Raw genomic sequence first — 19,996 nt, forward strand, 5'->3', positions numbered from 1 at the left:
TCTGCAGGCCTTGTCTCTCAGGCAGAGTCCAGCTCTGGCCTTTTCCTCTCCACTCCCACCCGCTGTAAGTTTGATCCTGGAAAATAGGAGAGGAGGGGCTGGCACTGGCTGCCCACAGCTTGAGGTCTAGACCAGGCCACTGGCTGGAGCCACCAAGAGCCTGTAAGTAGGAGGAGCTGTTACTAGGAGCTGCCACCAGGTGGCAGCCTTGTGCCACCTGGCCTCTATCCTGCTGGCCTGTGGTCCCAGGTGGGGCCTGAGCTAAATCATTGCACAGGTGAGGAAATAGGTCCAGCTGGAACCCCATTTTTAAGAAGTTCTGAGCCCCACCTTGTCCTCATGACCACCGTGGATGATCCCAGCCTGCCGCCCACTCTAGGTCTATCAGCCCTCCGGGGCCGTCTACCTTGGAGTCCTGCTGACCCTCCCTGCACAGCCCAGTCCTCAATCCCTCCCTGCCACCAGGGTGCAGAGGAGCTGTCTCCATCACGGTCAGCTGGTCACCCCTCTCTCCAGCCGGGGTCCTCTGCGCTGGTCTCTGGTCAGCTTCCTTGGGCATCTCTATTGGCAACCCCAGCACCATCCCGCTCCAAGTCTGCACGTACTTCCTCCCCCCTTACTGGTGCCCAGCTGCCACCTCTAAGAAGTCCTCCCTGATGCTCCTTCCCTGACCCTGGTTCTTTGGGAGGGTCCTGCACTGAAAGGCCAGCCAGCAGGTCCTCGGAAGTTTGAGGAAGTAAGGCCAGAGCCCCTGAGAGGCCCCAAGACTTCATCCCCCCGCCCTTCAGGCTCTGGTGCTCTCTCCCCATCTGTTCCTCTGTGGGTCTCTCTCAGCGTGTCTCTGTCTTTATCTGACTCTGAAGCCCTCCTTGCCTCTGTGTCTCTCTCCATCTGCACTGCCTCTTTCAGTCTCCTGTTTCTGTCTGTCCCTCTCTGTCACTTCGTCTCTCTTCGCGTCTGCCCCACTGGGACACGCTTTTTAACAGGCGTGCAGACACTGTCCACCGTCCCCCCACCCTGTGATCTGCGCCCCTTTCCCACAGCTCTGAGCGATTTCTCGAGCTTCAAAAGGCACATTAATTACTCTAATGAGGTCAGGAGAGACCCTGCGCTCTGCCATCCGGAGCCAGGAACGCACTGCGTGCCCCTGCAGCCTGGCGCCTCCTGCCCGCCCCCCGCGGGTGGGGAGGGGCGCCCCGCCCGCTTCCCGGCCCCTGCGCCTGTCAGCGGCCGTCAGCGCGCTCACCCGCACCCCCGGCATTAGTGTCGGGTAATTGGCAGCCCCCGCCAAGGTTAATGCACTATTAGCAGGAAGTTCTCCGCGGCTAAAAGCCGGGAGAGGGGCCTGTCAGCACGAGATGAAAGGCCCCGGGTCCCGACTGGCTCGAGGGCCACGTGTTCGTGTACGTGTGCGTGTGCTTGCGAGCCCAGCAGGGGTTACCAGCACCTTCCTCCACCTCACGCACTCACATATGGGCACAGGCACAAGACGCGGTAGCAAGGACGCGACACAAGCCATCACAGGCGGGATGGACAGAGGACACACAGGCTGACGCAAACATGCCTGCCGCGGGTCCCAAGCCTGTGCAGGGTAGGGGTGCGCGGACCCACAGCCCTGGGCCCTCAAGGCGCTTCCCACCACCTCTGTTCCCCGCCCCACCCGGGAAAGCCCACGGGGTGCTCAGCAAACCAGACCGGGGTGGGGGGATGGTGACAGGCTGGCTCCTGGGTGGCTTGCTGTGTGGTTCAGACAGGATCCCGTCCCCAACCTCAGTTCTTCTGGGGAATGGGGCCAGGTGGGGACGGATGAGCTGGACTCCTTGGGCTCCCTAAGGGGGCAACTCGTGGGGGGCTACTTCGGGCTGGTGGCAGTGGCCAAGGTGAAGTGTCTTCTGTGGAGCTGCCAGGCTCCTCTGCCGGCTCTAATGTAGTCTCAGATGTGGCCCCAGCACCCAGCAGGACCACCTCCTCCTCACCAGGTATCAGCAAGCTAGGGAGCTGTGCCCTCCCTGGGGTCCCCAGGATCCGCCCCCTGACTCCCCCGTCCCTGCTGAGGACTCAGTCCCCCGGCACCCCATCTCATCCTCTCTGAGCAGTCTGAGTCACCACCTCCTTCCACATAGCCCTCAACATCTTGGTCCTAGACCAGCGTGGCTGTCCAGCAGCACCCCCAGACGTGGCTCCAAGTAGCTCCCAGAACTGTGTTGCCCAGTGCAGTGACCGTGACCAGTGCCACCCAGCATGGTGACCGTGACTAGCTATTTACCTTTACATTAACTAAAGATAAGTGAAATCTAAACCCAGTTCCTGGTTGCACTGGCCCCGTTTTACATGCTCAGTAGCCACGTGGAGCTGGTGCTGGTGCCCGTGTGGGACAGTGTGGATGGGGAATGTTTCCATCCTCTCAGGAAGCTCTTTTGGACAGTAGTGGTCTAGATCCTAGGCTGGCAGGTCGCCATGGGAGGAGGGGTCCGTGTCCAGGCCCTGGGGCTGGGAGCTTGGAAAGTGAGGATGGAGGAGGGAGGGTGGGAAGGAAGAAGGGAGGAGGCTGGGGAGGAGGAAGAATGCAGGAGATGTGGAGAAGGACTGGGAGGAGGGAAGGGAAATTTCAGGGACGGCACCTGGTTGGCCTAGCGCCGGCCTGGCAGTGGAAGTAGCAGGAATCTTAGGTCCGGGCTGAGGTTACAGGGCCTGACTGGACACTGGACCCTGAATACAAGAGTGAGAATTTTAATTTATCATTAAGAGAGGGACCCATTTGTTTATTCTCAGTGACGGCCTGGGTGTCTCTCCTTGAGATCCCCCCCAGGTGCCAGCCAGGCTACTGCAGATGCTCCCCACTCCTGGTGGGGACTCACCCCAGGCCGCACTCTGACCGGGCTCCGTGCAGCCCCAGACCCGCCAAGGCCCTGTGCCTGCCCTGGCGACCCCTGCCCGCCTCCTGAGGAAGGCTGGAGCCACAGCAGACTGTGGGTTTGGTCCAGTTTTTTCTGTCATATGAGAAATTTCTCCCAGCATATTTTTAGCTTCCTCCAAGGTGCTATGGCCTTTGAAGGTTGAGGGGTGCTAGACGATTATTCCCAGCCCTGGGGGTTCACTTTGTGGGCTGGTGCGGCCGGCAGCGGGTGATTGGTGATGGGGGTTGGCGGGCATGGGGTTCTGGGTGCTGGGTCAGCAGTCAGTGGGCAGGAGGCCGTAGGTACTAGGCCAGGGGTGCTGGGCAGGTCCTCAAGTCTGGGGCAGACCCTTGAGCCCAGGAATGCATGGTGGACGAGGACAGACCCCCACCAGAGACCCTGTCCTGGGTCTGGGCCTGGGACTGACAGTTGACCCTGAGTGAACCTTGAAACCAAGACTGACCCCTGTCCCCAAAGTAAACCTGACCTTTGACCCCAGACTCCAGTAGAAGCTTATGCCAGAAAGACCCCTGACCTCAGCTGACCCTTTGCCGGCCGAGCCTGGAAGCCGGGACAGCCAGTTCTGCGAAGGGACAGAGACTCTAGGGCTCCCCAGCCGCCCCACCGGGAGGGGGTCCCCAAGGGCAGCTGGGCAGCTGGTCCTACATCCCCACTCCCGCCATGCCCTGGGCCAGGCCGCGTTGCCAACCTGCCCTCCCCTCCCAGGGACCCCTCCTCTGGGAGCGGCCGGCGGGCGCAGGGAGGTTGAATGGGGGACGTGTGCCTTTGTTCCTGTCCCTGCTCTGGCTCTGACCTTGAGAGAGAGACAAGAACAGAAGGAAAACGGAGCTTCTGCTCAAATCCGCGCAGCGGCAGCGGCTCTCGCCTCGGTGGCCCCTGCATGCAAATGAGCCGACCCATCCAGGCCTTTGCTGGGGCCTCCACTTGCCCCATATGCCCTTCTGGCTCCCTACCTGCCCAAGTCTCAGTCCTGCCAGGTGTGGCAGAGGAGGCCCCCACCCACCTGTGAGGTCCCATGACGTGGGAGGGTGTCTGGGGCAGAGAGATAACAGGAGACCCCCTTTGTGGGTCAGGACACCAGGCTGGGCCAGGCCTGGCTCCTGGGGCTCTCAGCCCCTCTTCCCACGCTTGAATCCCACGCCTCTGCTTGGAGGACACCAGTCCAGGAGTAGCCTCCCCATCTCTCCCCAAAGAGCCAGCCAGCCAGCCGGGGCCGAGCCTGGCCTGTGTTGCTGGACCCCGAGCCTTCACTTCAGCAGCTTTCTGTTAGAAGGCCTGGGTGACCCTGGGCCAGTTTTGGCCCTCTGTGGGCCTCCTGGGACAGCCCTGGGACTTCAAATTTGGGCGCCTGAGGTCAGAGGACAAGACCCAGAAGCCAGGCACCCAAAGCAGATGTGCTGAGTCCCTTGGAGGGCAGAGGACAGCAAGCCTTGGGAGGGGTGGCAGAGGCACAGGGAGGCCATGCCTTGAAGGAGGAGAACTTGACTGGGAAGAGAAGGGGAAGGGCTCCCAGGCAGGGTGCAGCCCAAGCAAAGGCGGGGAAGTGTGGGGAGGAAGAAGCTCGGAACAGGCGACACACGCTCACAGCGGAGGTAGCGGCGCTATGTGGCTGGGATGGGTCCGTCTGCCATCCCTGCCTGGCTGGGGCAAAGCTTGATTTGTCAGTCTCTGGCCTCTCTAGGTTCCTGCAAGGAGTTCCGGTGATCCCTCACCCTGGGACCTTCCAGCTCTTGGCCCCCAGACCCTGCGCCAGGCCTGGGAGAGGGACACAAACCCAGAGAGGTGGAGTCTGGCTGGCACTACTGCCCTTTTGCAGCCAGCACTTGGTGACAGCGTACCTCCACCAACTCAGAGTCTGGTCGGGGAGACTAGGGCGTGAATAAAGACAGGAATGAAGGACAGGCTCCAGGTCCTTGCCCACAGGCCGCGCCACCCCTGCCCCAGGAGTGACCGCTCTGAGTCCCCTCAACCAGTCAGGGGCTCTGGCCCTTGGGTGGACCTGGGCCCTCTCCTCAGCATCCTTCCTGTCCTCTGCCCCCGTCAGGCTCCCTGCGTTCCCATGTGCTGTGGGCCTGGACACCCCTCTGGGCTGCCAGGAGTACAGGAGCCTGCTCACTGCCAGGCACCCTTAGGGACCAGAGGAGGAATCAGAGGCTCAGAGAGGCCAGTGCCCTGAGGTCCTCCCTGGAGGCAGCAGGTTTTGGACTTGGGTCGACTGGACTGCAAAGTCTCCATCAGGCTGGATAGGGTGGCACGGAGTTGGCGCCGCCTGGCCTAGGATTTGGGGGTCTGGGTTTGAATAAGCGAGGCAAGCTAGGGGTGAGCTATCTCTATGCCTGCTGCTCCTCCCGTGGGGCCAGGCTCTGCAGATTGGCTTGGTGGCTAGAATGAAGGTGACTGAGAGGAACTCAGCGACCCTGGGCCGAGCCCGTGTGATGGCGGGGGTGGACGCGGGGCTCTGCAGAGTTGGGGTGCCTGGGGCAGGACCCTGGGGACACGGGCAGCCTGACCCCCGGGATGCGTCCGTGACTCTTGGGCCGGGACGGGGGTGGGGCGGTGGAAACGCGGCTGGGGCTGGAGCCCCCCGCCCAGCCCCCGCGTGGCCGGGGCACGGCAGGAGGGGGCGCCCGCGGCCCTCCCGGCGCTCGGGCGGGACAAAGGCCGGAGCCCCGGCTCCTCCCCGGCCGGTGCGGCGGCGACGGCCCGCGCTCTCAGAGTCTGCGCCGCCGGGCCGGCGCCCGGGGCCACCCCGGCGCCCAGCCCGCCGCCGCCTGACTTCTCGGCGCCCGAGGTCGCGCGCGCCCAGGCGGGGGCGGCCGGGGATCTCCAAGCGCCGGCGCGCCCTCCTCCCGCCCGCCCTGCGCCCGCCCGCTCGGCGGCGGCAGAGGAGGCGGAGACGGCTGGCAGGCGGCGGCCAGGCGAGCGCGGCGGCCGGACCGGGGCCATGGCGCCCGCGCAGCGCCCGCTGCTGCCGCTGCTGCTGCTGCTGCTGCTGCTGCTGCTGCCGCCGCCGCCGCCGCCGCCGCCCTTCGCGCGCGCCGAGGACGCCGCCCGCGCCAACTCGGACCGCTACGCCGTCTACTGGAACCGTAGCAACCCCAGGTGAGCGTGGCCACGGGTGGGGACTGGGCGTCGGGAGACCCCGGACGCCCCCACCCCAGCCTGGCCTCCCGCCCCGAGCTCCAGGCGCTCCTACGCGCAGCCCCCGGACTGGGGGCGCCCGCTGCCCACGGGAGCCCCCAGGGAGTTCCGGCCCCCGGAGTTTGGGAGACTCGCGCTCCGCGCGTATCTCCCCCCAGGGCACCCCGCTGCCTGCGATTTGGGAGACTCTGCGCCCTGCACGCCCCAGAGCTCTGCCGGCCCCAGAGTTTGGGGATCCCATCTGGCACCCTCAGAAGTCGTGCAGCCTGGAATTGGGGGACCCCATCCTCGACCCTCTCCAGGGATCCCTGCTGGCTTTAGAGTTGGTAGGGATTTCCCAGAACCTTATTACTGAGCTGCGCCTGGAGGTGGGGGACCGTGGTACTGCCAGGCAGGGGTCCACGGGAGCGTTCTCCCGGTAGGTCCCCAGATGAACTTGGGGAAGTTGGAATGTCCCTCCCTACAGACTGGCCTCCACGTTCACTCCAGGGGGTCCCTGGTTCCTGCTTTGTAGTGAAGGGGAGACTGAGGTACCGAGGAGGCTGGGGGTCAGTCCCGGGAGTCTTGATCAGGTGGTACCCTCTCTTGCCCTCCTGGCGCAGATGAGGAAACTGAGGCTCAGAGGGGCTGAGCAGCTGGCTCAAGGTCACGGCGAGGGGAGGAGAGCTGGGGCAGGGACCCAGGTGGCCTTGTGCCCAGCCTGCCACGCCCGGCCGAGGTGCCCCACCCGCCTGCCTGCAGGCCTCCTCAGTGTCAGGCATGGAGTGTGATCTGGGGAGCAGCAGATGCCCCCATTAGTCGAGCGAGAAAAGTTTGCTGGTGACTGACCACGTCCTGGACATCAGCGGAAGCTCTGGGCCATCTGGGGTCTGGAAGGCTGGAGTGGGCTGGGGGTCCCATGGGAGATAGGGCTCCAGGGTCCTGTGGCTCCTGGTCAGCCCCGCAGTCAGGGTCAGGGTCTCATCGAGGCCGGCAGGGCTGCACATGAGGGGTAGAGACACCGGCCTCCCTGTTCCCTGCCCCTCTGCCACCGGTCACTTTCTCTCTGTTTTCAAGCGCCAGCTGAATCGCCCTCCAGAGCCCTCTGTTCTCCGCCGTCCCCTCACTGTCCCCTGCAGTCCTCGATCCTCCGGTGGAAAGTTGCATAAAGGGCCGTCTTTGAGGCAGGCTCTGGGACAAGGGCACTCAGTGTCCCTAGTGGGGGCAGGGAGTGTGCACCAAGACATCCCTCTCCGTTGCGGGGCTGTGGGGTCGGGTCCTGGAGCCCAGGGCAGAGACCCCGGGGCGAAGGAAGGGCGACTGGCCACCACGGAGCGGGTCCCCCGCGCCGTCCGCCCTGCTGGTCACATGTGGGTTTGATTAAGGCTCTTCCCTGCGGCCGAGCAGGGCGCCCAGCGGGCAGTGCTTCCCCGGCCCAAGTTTTTGGTTTCAGCTCCGGAATCTCCGTCCCAGCCTATGGCCTGTCCTTTGTTCTACCAAACGCCAAACATGAGAGAAGCCTTGAATGGGGACGGAAGGGGGTCACTGGGGCTGCCTGCTGCCCCACCTGCCACTCGGCTGCAGGCATGATGCTGGCCAGGGAAGGAGGCAGCCCCCAGTGCCCGGCCCTGGCTGGCTGCTTGGCCGCCTCCTGTTGCTGACCCGACAGCCCCGCTCTGACCAGCTGCCCTAGGGGATGGCCTTGCTGGTCCAGCGCAGACCCTGGGAGTCAGGGCTTCCTTCTCCCCTGCCTCCTGCCTGAGGCATCCTAGGTGGGAGGTGACCTCCCCGACTTCTTGTGATGCGGCCTGAGACCCAGGGGAGGACCTCACCCCAGGGAGCCGGGTTGGGTCCAGAATCGGGGCTTCATTCACCACTGAAGTTATGGGGCTCTGCCAAAGGGGGTGGCCTCGGTGGCCCAGGGATCCATCAGGAGGTTTGGTATCCAGAGGTGTCTAGACCAGAACCTGCGTCCGGTGACAGAGTGTGCGTCGGGCGTGGGAGAAGAGGTGGTGTCTGGGCTCAGAGTCCGAGGGCACCCGGAGTGGAGATTTGCTAAGGGCGCCTGGTCCCTGGCTGCTGCTGGGGAGAGAGGAGCAGAAGCGACACGCAGGCCTGAGGTGTGAGGCAGTCCCACAGGCTGAGACGAGAGAGATGGACGGGCCCGTCTGGGGAGAGACAGAGGAGAGGCGGAGGAGACGGAGGAGAACATGGAAAATTCAGGGACAGGGCCGAGCCTGAGCAAGGAGCGCACACAAAGGGCACAGTTGGGAAGGGGCCGGCGCCGGGGCTGGGCCGGCCAGGGTCGGGACCGCCTGGGCAGTGCAGGAGCTGGAGGGCTGTGTGTGCTCAGGTGGGGGGCCCCCAGGCACAGGCGGTGCTGTGGTGGGCCACCCTCACCCGGCCAGGCTTGGTACCTGCGCCGAGGTAATAAGTATGTGGCTGTGTTTCCCAAATTGCATTCTCCTGCTGTGCAGTGCTTCTCCTGCGCACATGCAGCTGGCCGACGTCGCGAGGGAGCCCCGCACCCACTCCGCCACCCCCGAAGGGTGGAGCCTGGTCCAGCCACCCAGCCTGGCACCCACACTGCCCGGCTGTCCAGCTGTCTGTCCTTGCCTGGGCGGGCACTCCTGGGCTGGCTGCCGGGCATCTCTGGGCCTGGCTGCAGCTAGGCTGGACTGGGCTGGGGGTCCTGGCCGGCCGAGTGCGGGGCTGTGTGTACTTCTGTGTATGTGGGGGGTACGGGGGTGTCTGCCCCGTCACTGTGCATTGCTGTGCACTCTCGCCCATGATTTGCAGGGGTCCTGGGGCACACGCATCACCCGGCCACACCGATGTTCACTCGCCTGCGTGTGCCTGGCAGCCCTGGCCCTGGGCGTCTGCACATGTGTCCGCATGATTGTGTCTGGAGTCCACGCGTGTGCAGAGTGCGTGCACGTTTGCAGGAGTTCTGTGTGTGGCGTGTGCGTGGTGTCTGGGGAGTACGTGTGTGTCTGCGTGTGCAGATTTGCACCTGAGGAGAACGTATGTCCATATGTGGGATACACATGTCTTTAGAGTGTCTGCATGGCGCGCACACGTGTGTCTGTGTGTGCAGCCCGGCTCTGGCCCTCCCAGGGCCTCCAGGGACACAGCTTGCCCCGCTGCCGGCCTGGCCACTCCTCCCCCACCCCCTTCTTGGGCCCAGGTGGGTCCCTGCTGCCTGTGGTGCAGAGGGGCCATCGAGGTCCAGAGCTGGCACTGCACACGCAGGGCGCCTGCCGCCCGGGAGGCCAGCGGTGCCCGCCGGGCTGGGGGTCTGCCTGACTGGGCCTCTTGGGCTTTGGCTAGACCTCTGCAGGCCAGATCGCCCGCAGGTGTTGGCAGTGGCCAGGTTCCCCTCACAAATGGCCTGGTGGGAAAATGGCGGCTGGAGCAGCATCTTCCCTGGGGTGGGGGTGTCGGGCCCCCCGGTCCCTGCCGGTCTCACCCAGGCCTCTGGGACACCGACTTTGAAGGGGGCGACGCCATGATTTACTGCATGAGGCTTTTTTGTTTTGTTAGAAAAAGGCTCGTCCGCTGGCTTGGGGGCTTGGAGGATGAGGACCTGGGGGCCTGGGGGCCCTGGGGCCAGAGGGTGTGTTCTGGGGGGCTGTGGGGAGCCCCAGTTCAGGGATCCGGGAAGCCTGGGTGTGCCCTTGGGTGGATGGCTTGGCTGCTCGGAGCCCTGTGTCTCCTGTGTGAAGTGGGGCGGTGGTCGTGCCTCTCAGCGGCAGGGCCAGGGGTGCACAGGCAAGGCAGGAGCATGTCCCAGGGCAAGGAGGACCCCGATGAGGAGGGGAAACTGAGGCAGCTCCTGCGGGCCAGAGGGGGAGCCTCCAGGACCAGGCGCCTAGATCTGCAGCAATAGGGAGATTCTAGCCCGGCATGCCGGGGGCGAACCGCAGTGCGGGGGGCTGGCTGGCAGTTCTGAGATGCCCCCCACCTTCCCAGGGGCTGGGCTCTGGAGCTGGGGTTCACGGCTCCGTGGGGCCCAGTGGTCAGGTGGGCTGACCTACCTGTCCCCGGCCTTGGTCCCTCCCCATAGTGGACCCCAGGCGGCCTCGGCGGGCAAACCAAGAAACTGAGGCTTCAGGCAAGCGGTGGACTCGGCAGGATCTGGCCTCCATCTGGCTGGGGAGCCGGGCTGGGGAGGGTGCTGGCCATCTCTGACCTCTGGGCGCTCCAGCAGACATCTCCTGAGGTTCCTGGGTCCCTGGGGATCGTGGGTGGAGTGGTGGTCATCTCGGGATGGCAGGTGCATGAATAGGGGTCTGGGAGGCAGTGTTTTTGCAGAGCCCACGATTTCCTTCCATCAGCTGGTTCCACAGCCCCTGAGTCAGGCCATGTTTTCTCCATGACACACCCATCCCATGCCCCCCTCCTCAGGACGAAGGGCTTGGCCATCCTTGCCCTGCCCTGTTGCTCTGGGGGAACTGTCTCTTTTGGAGGTGGGTCCAGAGGGAAGGCTTGGCTGTGTCCCTCAGAGGGTGGGCATCCCAGATGCATGGCTGAAAGCTTGGCTCTGAGTTCTGTGGCCAGTCAGCCCAGGCCGGAAGCTCACCCCCACGCCCACTCTTGGGCCAAGCCTCCGTCTCGTCGTGGGCCTGGGGACCTTGGCTTTGGGAGGCTCCATTCACTGCAAGGGCCATGCTGCCCTTACCCGCCCCCCAACCCAGCCACAAACCCCCTAATCTGCCCACTCCTGGAGGCAGCCTCCCATTTATGCCTCCGTTTTGCGGACCCAGGGCAACTCACCTACAGCCATGAGGAAGTTGGGTCCAACTGGGGTGATCCCCCTCAAGAGGCGGCCACATCTGGGGCTGGCCAAGGAGTGTCAGGGACACTGCACACATTGTAGGGGCGGGGGAGGGTGGGGTGACCAAGGCAGGTGCTCCCTGTGGACTGTGCACCCAGGCTTCCTCCCACCTGAGACAGAGGCCTATGGGTGGGGCTGACCCTGCGGCCTTCCCCCACCTCTCCTGCCCACTCTGCCCCATTATTTTACCTCTTCAGCTCTGGGGCTTTTGCCTCAGTTTACCCCTGTACCCGCAAGGCCATAATCGTCCTTTCTCGGCTGACCCTGCACTCCCTTGAGGCCCTAATTTTCCATGAGGTCCCGCCCAGAGTCCACCCCCAGCCCCCGCCCCCAGCAGGAGGAAGCTGGCCAGACTTCAAATGGGGCCAGCATCTTCTTGGCTAGGGGAGGGCACTGAGGTCTCGGGGCCTCGCTGGGGGTGGCGGGGAGGGGTGGGCGGGCTCTGTCCATCCTGAGCCCCAGGACCCTGCTCCCTACAGGCCGGCCTGGGTGTGCTCCTTGCTGGGATCTTTGCTGGTATCTCTGAGCCCCCCTTTTTTGAGGGTTTGTCTGTTTTGGGGGGAGAGGTAATTAGGTTTATTTATTTATTTATTTATTTATTTATTTATTACTGGAGGTGCTGGAGATTGAACCCAGGACCTCACGCATGCTAAGCATGCGCCCTACCACTGAGCTGTACCGTCCCCCAACGCCTCTTTAATAGGAGCTGTGAACGGGCTCAGACCTGGGAGACAGAGGCAGAGGAGCAGGGATTGGTGGGGACACAGACTCCCCTGGGTGCAGGATGAGGGCCTGGCTGCTGCCTGTCCCACCTGTGCCTCAGTTTCCAGTCTGGAAAGGTGGCACAGTACCCCCACCCCCAATTGGGGTGAGACTCCTAATTAGTTGCTTTGCGATTAGCATCTAATGACTTGACAGTCTCCCGATTGGAGCTAATTAGCTGCGTGCCGGATGGTTGCCAGGGAGGGGGTGGTGGGTGGGGTTGGGATGGCCGGTGAGGGTCACTGGGGGCTGGGAGGGCTGCCTGGAGGAACCGACACTGGCAGGCAGCTGGCAGGATGAACTGAGGGTGAAGGTGTGGCTGGGTGGGGGCAGGGAGGTCTGAAAGCCTCAGGGAGCCCTCTGTCTGGGAAGGGATCCCAAGTTAGTCATTAACCCCTTAGTGAGAATTTCGATCTCTATCTGCCTCTCCCACAGAGCATTTGCATATCAGGCTTCGGCACTGATGGAGGGAATGAAGGCTTGTCTTGCTCTTACCAGGCTTGGTTTAGGATTGGGGCCCCCTCCCCTGCACAGGCGCCACCCTGAGCAGGGGCGAGGCGCCAGCTTGGAACCGGGATTGCCAATGCAGCAAGGCCGGCGCGGTTTTAGGGTGGGGAAGGGAAAAAAGTGGCCCATGTAGGAGGCCAGAGCTCAGGTGGTGGTGGAGGGGGCAGTGCTTCTCCTGGGACCCCCCTGCTTGGGGTCCTCACTCCTGAGCCTGGGGACAGCTTTCTGCTCTTCATGTCTCTTGCACCTTAAAGACCTTGCACCCTTGGCCTTTGTTCAATGAACAAACATGCACTGAGTGCCACTGTGTACAGGGCCTGTGCTGGCCACAGAGGAAGGGCCAGTGAAGGAGGCCAACCCTGTGATTCGGGAAAGGCAGGCAGTGAGCTGTGTGAAGGCACATACATACAATGATGCCTGAGTGAGATGAGGTGGGAAAAGCAGGGAAAGGCGTTCAGGCAGAGGGAGTCGCTTGTGCAAAGGCCCTGGGGTGCAAACAGCTCGGCCTGGAGGGTGAGCTGCGGGAGGCAGAGGGCGATGAGGTTGAGGGTGGGAGCCACACGGGGCCTGGTGGGCCTGAGAGGCCTGTGGGTTTTGTTCTGAGTGGTGGGGAACCAGTGGAGGGCTTTGAGCCAACAGATCACAGGGTCTGATTTACATTCAGAAAAGCGAGCCCTGGATTTTGGGAGGAACCTGGCCACCCTGCTGGGGCCTGGACATCCAGCCTCTGAGCCAGTAAAGCAGCTTTTGGTCTTTTCAGAAGGTGAGCTGAGGGGAACGTGATGGTGGTGGTGACACCGTGGGAGGAAGGCAGGGATCACGGGGGAAACACAGGCAGAGGCGGAGGGAGAGGCAGGGGAGACGCTGCAGCCCCACCTCTCGAGTCCGTTCTCTCTGGGAAGACCCTGCATAGAGTCAGGTTCTCTTTCAGGCTGAGTGTGTCTCCTCCGGCATCATGCCAGGGACGAGAGGGGAAACTGAGGCCCAGAGCTGGGTGGGGGACCAGGACCCCCCCCACTGCCTGCGGTTACCCATCACAGCCTCTGCCGCAGGGCCCGCCTGGTGAGGGTGGGTCCCCGGGCGGCTGCTGGGCCATGGCTGTCATCGATCAGCTGATCAATGGGGCCGGGAAGGAGCGAAAATGACTTTTCAAAAAGCCTGGAGCAGCTTCTGCATCGATCGCGCCCAAGGGGCCGGAGAACAAGGCTGGTCAATGAGATGCCTGTGCCCGGCCAGCCGTGGGGCGGCCCAAGGGAGCAGCAGGGTCCCAGCCTGACCCAGGGTCGCCCCATATCTGTGTACACCGCTGGAGTTCTCCCAGTATCAGCCTCAAGGACCATCCCCACTGCACAGAGTTGGAAACTGAGGCTTTGAGAAGAGGAACTGAGAGACCCAGCTGGACTCCATCCTGCCACTGAACCAGGATTAGGTGGATACTTGGCCCTCGACTGACCCCCGCTGCCAGACACGTTTATTCTGTAAATGCTTTCCCACCTCTGTGGGACGTGGGTGGGCTCCCTGTCCCTGGAGAAACCCAGCAGAGGGGGGAAGCGGCTGGGGGTGCATCCACCCCACCCCCCACCCCCCGCCAGCTTCCTGACCAGAAATTCTGCGAGCCTTACCTCAGCGACAGACTTGAAGTCATCACACTGGCTCTCTAGTGACCGATGGGGAAACAGAGGCACAGGAGCCGGGTCTTCTGCCTGCCTCCTTCCCACCTCTGGGGTTCCAGGAGCCCTTGCCCCTGCCTGGTGCAGTCTCAGGGGTGGCAGGGGGCAGGCCAATGCCATCTGATGACCCAGCCGCCCCCTCAGGTGCTGACTGTGCCAGTTACCACAGCCGGCATGGGGGCCCTGCCTTGTTCCCTCCCGCGGGCTGGGGCAGCTGGTGGAGCGGGCACGGAGGGGCTGGGATCCTAGCAGCCTGTGCCCTCCCTGCCCCCGAGCCTCACTGGGCCTCAGTTTCCCCGCCAGTGCAGGGAGGGAGGAGGCAGGGACAGCCTGGGGGAGCCTGCCCCCCAGCCTTCCGCTGCTTGGGCCTTTTATGTGCTAATGAGCCCCTCTCAGGAGGCCCCCTTGTCCCCCCTCGGTCCAGGCCGCGTTTACATGACAGGGGCCCGGGGGACCACGTCCATGAGATCTAAGGGCTCCTGGCGCTGTAGCCCGAGGCGATGATGGAGGGGGAGCTGCCGGTCCCTCGCTCAGCTGACCTCCATCCTCATCAGATGAGGCTGGGTCTGGGGGGGTGTCCCCTGGGGAAAGGGGTGCATGCTGCATGTCAGTATGTTAAGACCCCCAGGGCAAAGGCTGGGGGCAGAGGTGTCAGGGGTGGGGAACCTGGCGGGGTGGCCCAGAGCTTGAGGGGTAGCTGCCAGGTTTTAATGGCTCTGAAGAGAGAGCACAGGATGCCACACCGTATGGAAGGGGCGGTGCTGGGGGCAGTCGAATCCAGGGCATCCCTGAGTTGGACTGAGGGGGTGAGGCCCAAACAGCCTTCCCAGGAAGCCTCTCCCCTTTCAGGGAAACTGAGATTAGGGGAGGGGTAGAGCCTGTCCCAGAGAGGCCCATGTCTCCCCCTGCCCTTGGCCTGCCTTCTTGCCGGGCAGATCTGCAGAAGGAAAGCTAAGGAGGCTGCATCTTGGGGTAGCATGGGGGGCCTGCCTGGAGGAGGGGGCAGAGAAGTCAAGCAGTTACAGTTTTGGAGATGGACTTCCTGGGAGGGGAAGCATCTTGGGCCAGGCCTGTTGTGGCTGAGGGGCACAGATGTCGATTCTGCACAGGGTGAGGGGCTTGGGGGGGCTCCCAGTCACAGGGAGCCTGCTCGGTTGCATCTGGTTACCCAGAATGCTCGGCGGCAGCCCCTCCTCCCCAGCGCCCACATCATTGTGGGCCGGTGGGTGGCTCAGGACTCCACCGCCTCAAGGCACCTGCTGTGGCCTAGTTGGGTGGTGGGTTGTTCCAGGCAAGGGACCATGGGCTCACACCTTGGCACCTCTCTGTGGGCAGGGCGTTTGCCCAGCGGTCCCCTAACCACCCCCCTGCCCCATCTCCCACCTACCCCTTTGTCCCTGAACTAACCCATCTCCCCCGCTCCTCCCCCGCCTGCCCTGGTGCTCCAGAGCCGCCCCCGGCCTCTGTTCCCACGCTGACCACTGACCCCTACCCATCTTCCCCATCCCTCCCTTCCCCACTTCCGTTCCGCTGTGCTCCCCATCCCCCATCCCCGCCCCTCCCGGGCGGTGACCACTGGCCGCTCCGGCAGGTTCCACGCGGGCGCTGAGGACGACGGCGGCGGCTACGCGGTGGCGGTGAGCATCAACGACTACCTGGACATCTACTGCCCGCACTACGGGGCGCCGCTGCCGCCGGCCGAGCGCATGGAGCGCTACGTGCTGTACATGGTCAACGGCGAGGGCCACGCCTCCTGCGACCACCGGCAGCGCGGCTTCAAGCGCTGGGAGTGCAACCGGCCCGCGGCGCCCGGGGGGCCACTCAAGTTCTCCGAGAAGTTCCAGCTCTTCACGCCCTTCTCGCTGGGCTTCGAGTTCCGTCCGGGCCACGAGTACTACTACATCTGTGAGTGCGGGGCTGCCCCTGCGCCCACGCTGCCTCCGGATCGGCTCCCAGCCCTGCGCCCGGTCTCCCTGTCCTGCCCTCGAGCCCTCCTGCGACCTCTGTCCCTGGATCGGCCCCTGGGCCTCGGGGCTGGGGGAGCAGTGGCCCCACCATCAGCCTGTCCCATGCTGAGACCAGGGGTGCTCCCCAACCCGGCACTGAGCTGGGGAACAGGCCTGTGGAGTCTGGCGAGGGAGGGGTGAAGGCCGGCCAACCCTGGACCGCTGGGATCTCCCCACCTCCCCACAGCCCGCCCACTGGCCCCCAGATTCCCTGTGGACTGTCAAGGCTACTTTTTCAGGTTGGCTGGTGACGGCTCAGGACACTAGGCCTGCATGCCCAGCTGGGGTCCTGGGGCTGGGTAGGCTGCCCCCAACCCCTGCTGGGCCCCAAAGGGCCCCTTTCCTCTCCTGATCAAGTGCCAAGGACAGGGTCTGGGGAGGCAGCTGAGTCAGGCCTGGGTTTGGGTTCCTGCTCTGCAGGGCCTCTGCAGGGCCTCTGCAGAGACAGGCTATCCACTGTCTCTGGGAACCTGAGTCAGGAATATGGGGTCCCAGAATTGCCCCTGCCGAGATGGGGGTATCAGGGCGCCCACCTTGGCATCGGACTCATGCTGCCCCTGAGGCCCTGAGACTCAGATGGACTGGGGGAGTCCCTGCTTCTCAGCCTCCTGGGGGCTGATGGGGAGCAGGTGGGGAGTGAGGGTCTGTGCCCCGGGACTTCAGGATGGGGCCGGCACCTTGCCATCCCGGCTCCCACTGAGTCAAATTGAACTCCACAAGGCTCCATTTCCTCCTTTCTCTGCTCTATTTGGATTTTTTCTTTTTAATTCAAGGAAGGAGGGGTTGGGGGAGGGGAAGAAGGTGTTTAAGTCCTATTTGGATTTTTTCTTTTTAATTCAAGGAAGGAGGGGTTGGGGGAGGGGAAGAAGGTGTTTAAGTCCCAGTAATATAAGAAAAATTACATTTTTCTTTCTGAGACGAGAGTTTCATAAAGATAATTATTGTAATTATTCGTCCTATCTCTGTGACGAATGTTATTTTTATTACGTGCTTTTTAATCTTCATCTCCCAGCATGAGGGGCTTCTAGGGGTCGGGCAGAGGTGATGGCCACAGAGAGGACGGGCAGGGACAGGCCCAGCCGCATCCTTGTGGGGGCCCACGCCTGTTGAGCGCATGAACCCCACCGCCCACTGGGCCTCAGGCTTCCCTCCCTGGCCAGTCCTGGTCCCCAAACCCCTGCCTCCTGAGTCCTCAGTGATGCTCTGGTACCACTGCCATGCCCCTCCGGGTGCTTGCCAAGTGGGTTAGGGAGCAGGGAGCCGACGGTGGAATTTTTAGGCGTGAGGACCCAATGTGCTTCAGCCTCCACGTGACCCTGGGCGGTGTGGGTCACGGTTGGGGTGAGGTAGGAATGCTGCCTCCTTCCCCAGGGTAACTGGGCTCCCATCACCCCCCAGATGGAAATATTCATTTCCAAAACACCTCCTGTGGGCCAGTTGAGGCCCGGATAGGGGATTACTTGCTAACAAGCAGCCTGAGAGCAGGGATTTATCCTGTCAGTCATTTGGTTACACTGATTCTTTGCTGATTGAAAACAAACCTATTTTTATTCATCACCTTTGAACCGTGCCTTAAGCTGCCCTGGGGTGAGCTAGAGCCAGACACAGACACCCACCTGCCACCTCCCCATCTCTGGGGTTAGCATTCAGCAAAGGGAGTGTGCAAGACGACTTCTGGGAAGTCATGGGCATTGTGTCTGGGGCTGTGATGTATGATTAGGAGTTTTATGGGTAGATTCCCTGATCTGGGGTCAGGGTTGGTTCATGGGCATGGGAAAGGGGATGCAGCCCCAGGAGGTCTCAGATACTGACAGCCCCCTGCCCCACTAACCCCCAACCCCTCTCTTCCAGCTGCCACGCCACCCAATGCAGTGGACCGGCCCTGCCTGCGGCTGAAGGTTTATGTTCGGCCAACCAGTAAGTATCTGGGGGGGTCATGTAGGTTCCAGGCCCCCACTCTTGTTTTCTCAACTCAATGAATCCACTGAGTGGTCAGCAGAGTCAGAGGGTGGTCACAGCCTAGGCTGGGGAGTCCCACAACCTCCACAGTGGGCAGAGCAGGCCCTGCCCAAGCCTCTGTTTTCCCATCTGCAAATGGGAGTGTTTCAGACCTCCAAGAGTGAAGGTTGAAGGCCATGGCTGGGCTTCACTGAGGCTGCAGCCCCTTCCCCCAGAGAGTGGGCATCAGGGGGCCGTTCTCTGAGGTGGACCAGAGGGCCCGTGGTCTGAGCTCTTCAAACATCTCAGCCAATCTCTGAGAGAAGAGGGGACTCCCGCAGCCTTGACACCTCACCCCGCACCAGGCTCACATTTGCTAGGTGCCTGCTGTTTGCCAGGCTCTGTGCTGGGGGCACAGCTCCAGCCCAGGTGGACAGAAATCTCTGCGCCCCGAGGTGTGGAGGGGCGAGACGCTTTACGAGGCCAGGTCCCAAGAAGGCCTGGGGAGCAGGGGGGCGGGGCTGCCCAACGCCCTGTCTCCTGTCCCCCCCAGACGAGACGCTGTACGAGGCCCCAGAGCCCATCTTCACCAGCAACAACTCGTGCAGTGGCCTGCACAGCTGCCGGCTGTTTCTCAGCACCGTCCCCATGCTGTGGGCCCTCCTGGGCTCCTAGTCCCCGACCCACCAACCGGCCGGGACGCCGGCCCCAGCTGGACGGCTCACCTCCGAGACCAAATAGAGACGCCGCTTCTCCCCCGGCCGGTGCTGCTCCACGGGGCAGGGGCCGCCCGCCCCAGGGCTGGCCAGGGCGGTGGCAGCCCCGGCCCCCCCGCGCGCCTGGGGCCGGCTGGCCTCTCAGCCCCTGGCCTGGCCACCGTGTCTGAGGGCCCTAGAGAGCCCGGGAGCCTCTTGGCGATGCTGGGTGGTTTGTTTTCGCGTTTGTTGGTTTGGTTTATTTTTCAGTGTATTTTTCATGGTTGGATCAGAAACTTGAGTTTTTTATTTAATTTATTCCTTGCTGTCACCGGTGACTTCGGGAAGAAAACAGAATGGATGGGGCAGGGGCTCCTGGACCCCTGGGGGAGGGGGATCGGGAAACCCCAAATCTGGTCAATCCATCTGTTGAGTTCTGGCTGACGTGGACCCCCAGGTGCCGCGGGACAGGCTGGCCTGAGGCAGAAGGGGTGGCGGTGAGTGCCCCCTCCCCACCGATTCGGGCCCAGGGGCTCCCAGCCCGCCCTCCTCCCGCCGGCACTGGCTCTCAGAGTGCAAAACCATGAGGCTTCACCAGAGGCCCTGTGGAGCCTCGGCCCCCTCGGAACCACAGGCCCCACCGGTCCCCCAGCCTCGCTCGATGGCCCCCGAGGCCGAGAAGACATTACATTTATGTAAATAGAGCCAGCAAGTATATACTGTGATTTATTTTTACTGTATTCCTGAGGATGGACTGGAATGTTTCTTTTTTCCTCACCCCTTTATGGGGAGAGGGGCTTTTATTTTGGTGGGGGGGTGGGGTGGACTTTTTAGAGTAGAAGCTGCACTTCGCAATAAGCTCCTTTGTCTGTCAGACCCCCTTCCCTCGACTCTATGACTAATAATGTTTGTAAGAAAAGGGAAAACAGGACAGAACAAAACGGGGAGGGGGGACATCACCACCAAAAAAAACACCCCTCCCAAAGACACTTCAATGAAGTAAACAGTGCATTTATACAGATTTCATATTTCTACCCGCCTTTCCTGACCTGTGTTTTATATATATTATATATAAATATATATCGTGCGCGGCCGCCAGGAGACGGCTCAGGCACGCCGGTGGGGGGCTTTTGTAGGGGGTGGGCAGGCAGCGTGGCCACGCCTGGAGCTGGCGACGAGTCCTCCCCCTCTCCGTCACAATCAACTTTGGATTCTGTATTTTTTTATAATAAAATGAGTGTAAACGTCAAGGCTGCGTGTGTTTGGGGCTGCCGGTCGTGCTGGAAGGATGCTTTGTGCTAATCGTCTGGAGTCGGGTCTGGACTCTGCTGGGAGGGGTGTCTTTGGTTCTGTGCACCTTTGGGAGCTGGACACCGGAATGAGCATTTTAGGGGGGGTTGTACCCTTCATCGCCACCCTGGGGGATGGGACCAAGCCCCTGCGCCCTAGGGCAAAAGGGAGGATGGAGGGAAGAGGGAGACTGGCTGTGAGCACGCAGCAGGGCTTACTAAGCATTATTCACCCAGCGCACCTGAGCACGTCG

The 19,996-nt window shown here is 62.7% G+C and overlaps 1 protein-coding gene across 1 annotated transcript; it reads left to right on the forward strand.

Moving 5' to 3' along the window:
- Positions 1-5,862: 5,862 nt before the first annotated feature.
- On the forward strand, positions 5,863-18,596 carry EFNA2 (ephrin A2). Its single transcript, XM_031438168.2, has 4 exons — positions 5,863-6,020; positions 15,406-15,719; positions 17,672-17,737; positions 18,312-18,596. The coding sequence occupies exons 1-4, from the start codon at positions 5,863-5,865 to the stop codon at positions 18,431-18,433; spliced, it is 660 nt and encodes a 219-aa protein (XP_031294028.2). The 3' UTR covers positions 18,434-18,596.
- The last annotated feature ends 1,400 nt before the right edge of the window (positions 18,597-19,996 follow it).

This window comes from Camelus dromedarius, chromosome 27 (assembly GCF_036321535.1).
Source record: "Camelus dromedarius isolate mCamDro1 chromosome 27, mCamDro1.pat, whole genome shotgun sequence".
Lineage (NCBI taxonomy): Eukaryota > Metazoa > Chordata > Mammalia > Artiodactyla > Camelidae > Camelus > Camelus dromedarius.

What these genes read in the sequence shown, in the direction of transcription:
- EFNA2 (XM_031438168.2), top strand. Translation starts at nt 5,863, where the DNA reads ATGGCGCCCGCGCAGCGCCCGCTGCTGCCGCTGCTGCTGCTGCTGCTG. An exon ending in TGGAACCGTAGCAACCCCAG is followed by an intron (nt 6,021 to 15,405) that starts GTGAGCGTGGCC and finishes CCGCTCCGGCAG; the next exon opens with GTTCCACGCGGGCGCTGAGG. An exon ending in CCACGAGTACTACTACATCT is followed by an intron (nt 15,720 to 17,671) that starts GTGAGTGCGGGG and finishes CCTCTCTTCCAG; the next exon opens with CTGCCACGCCACCCAATGCA.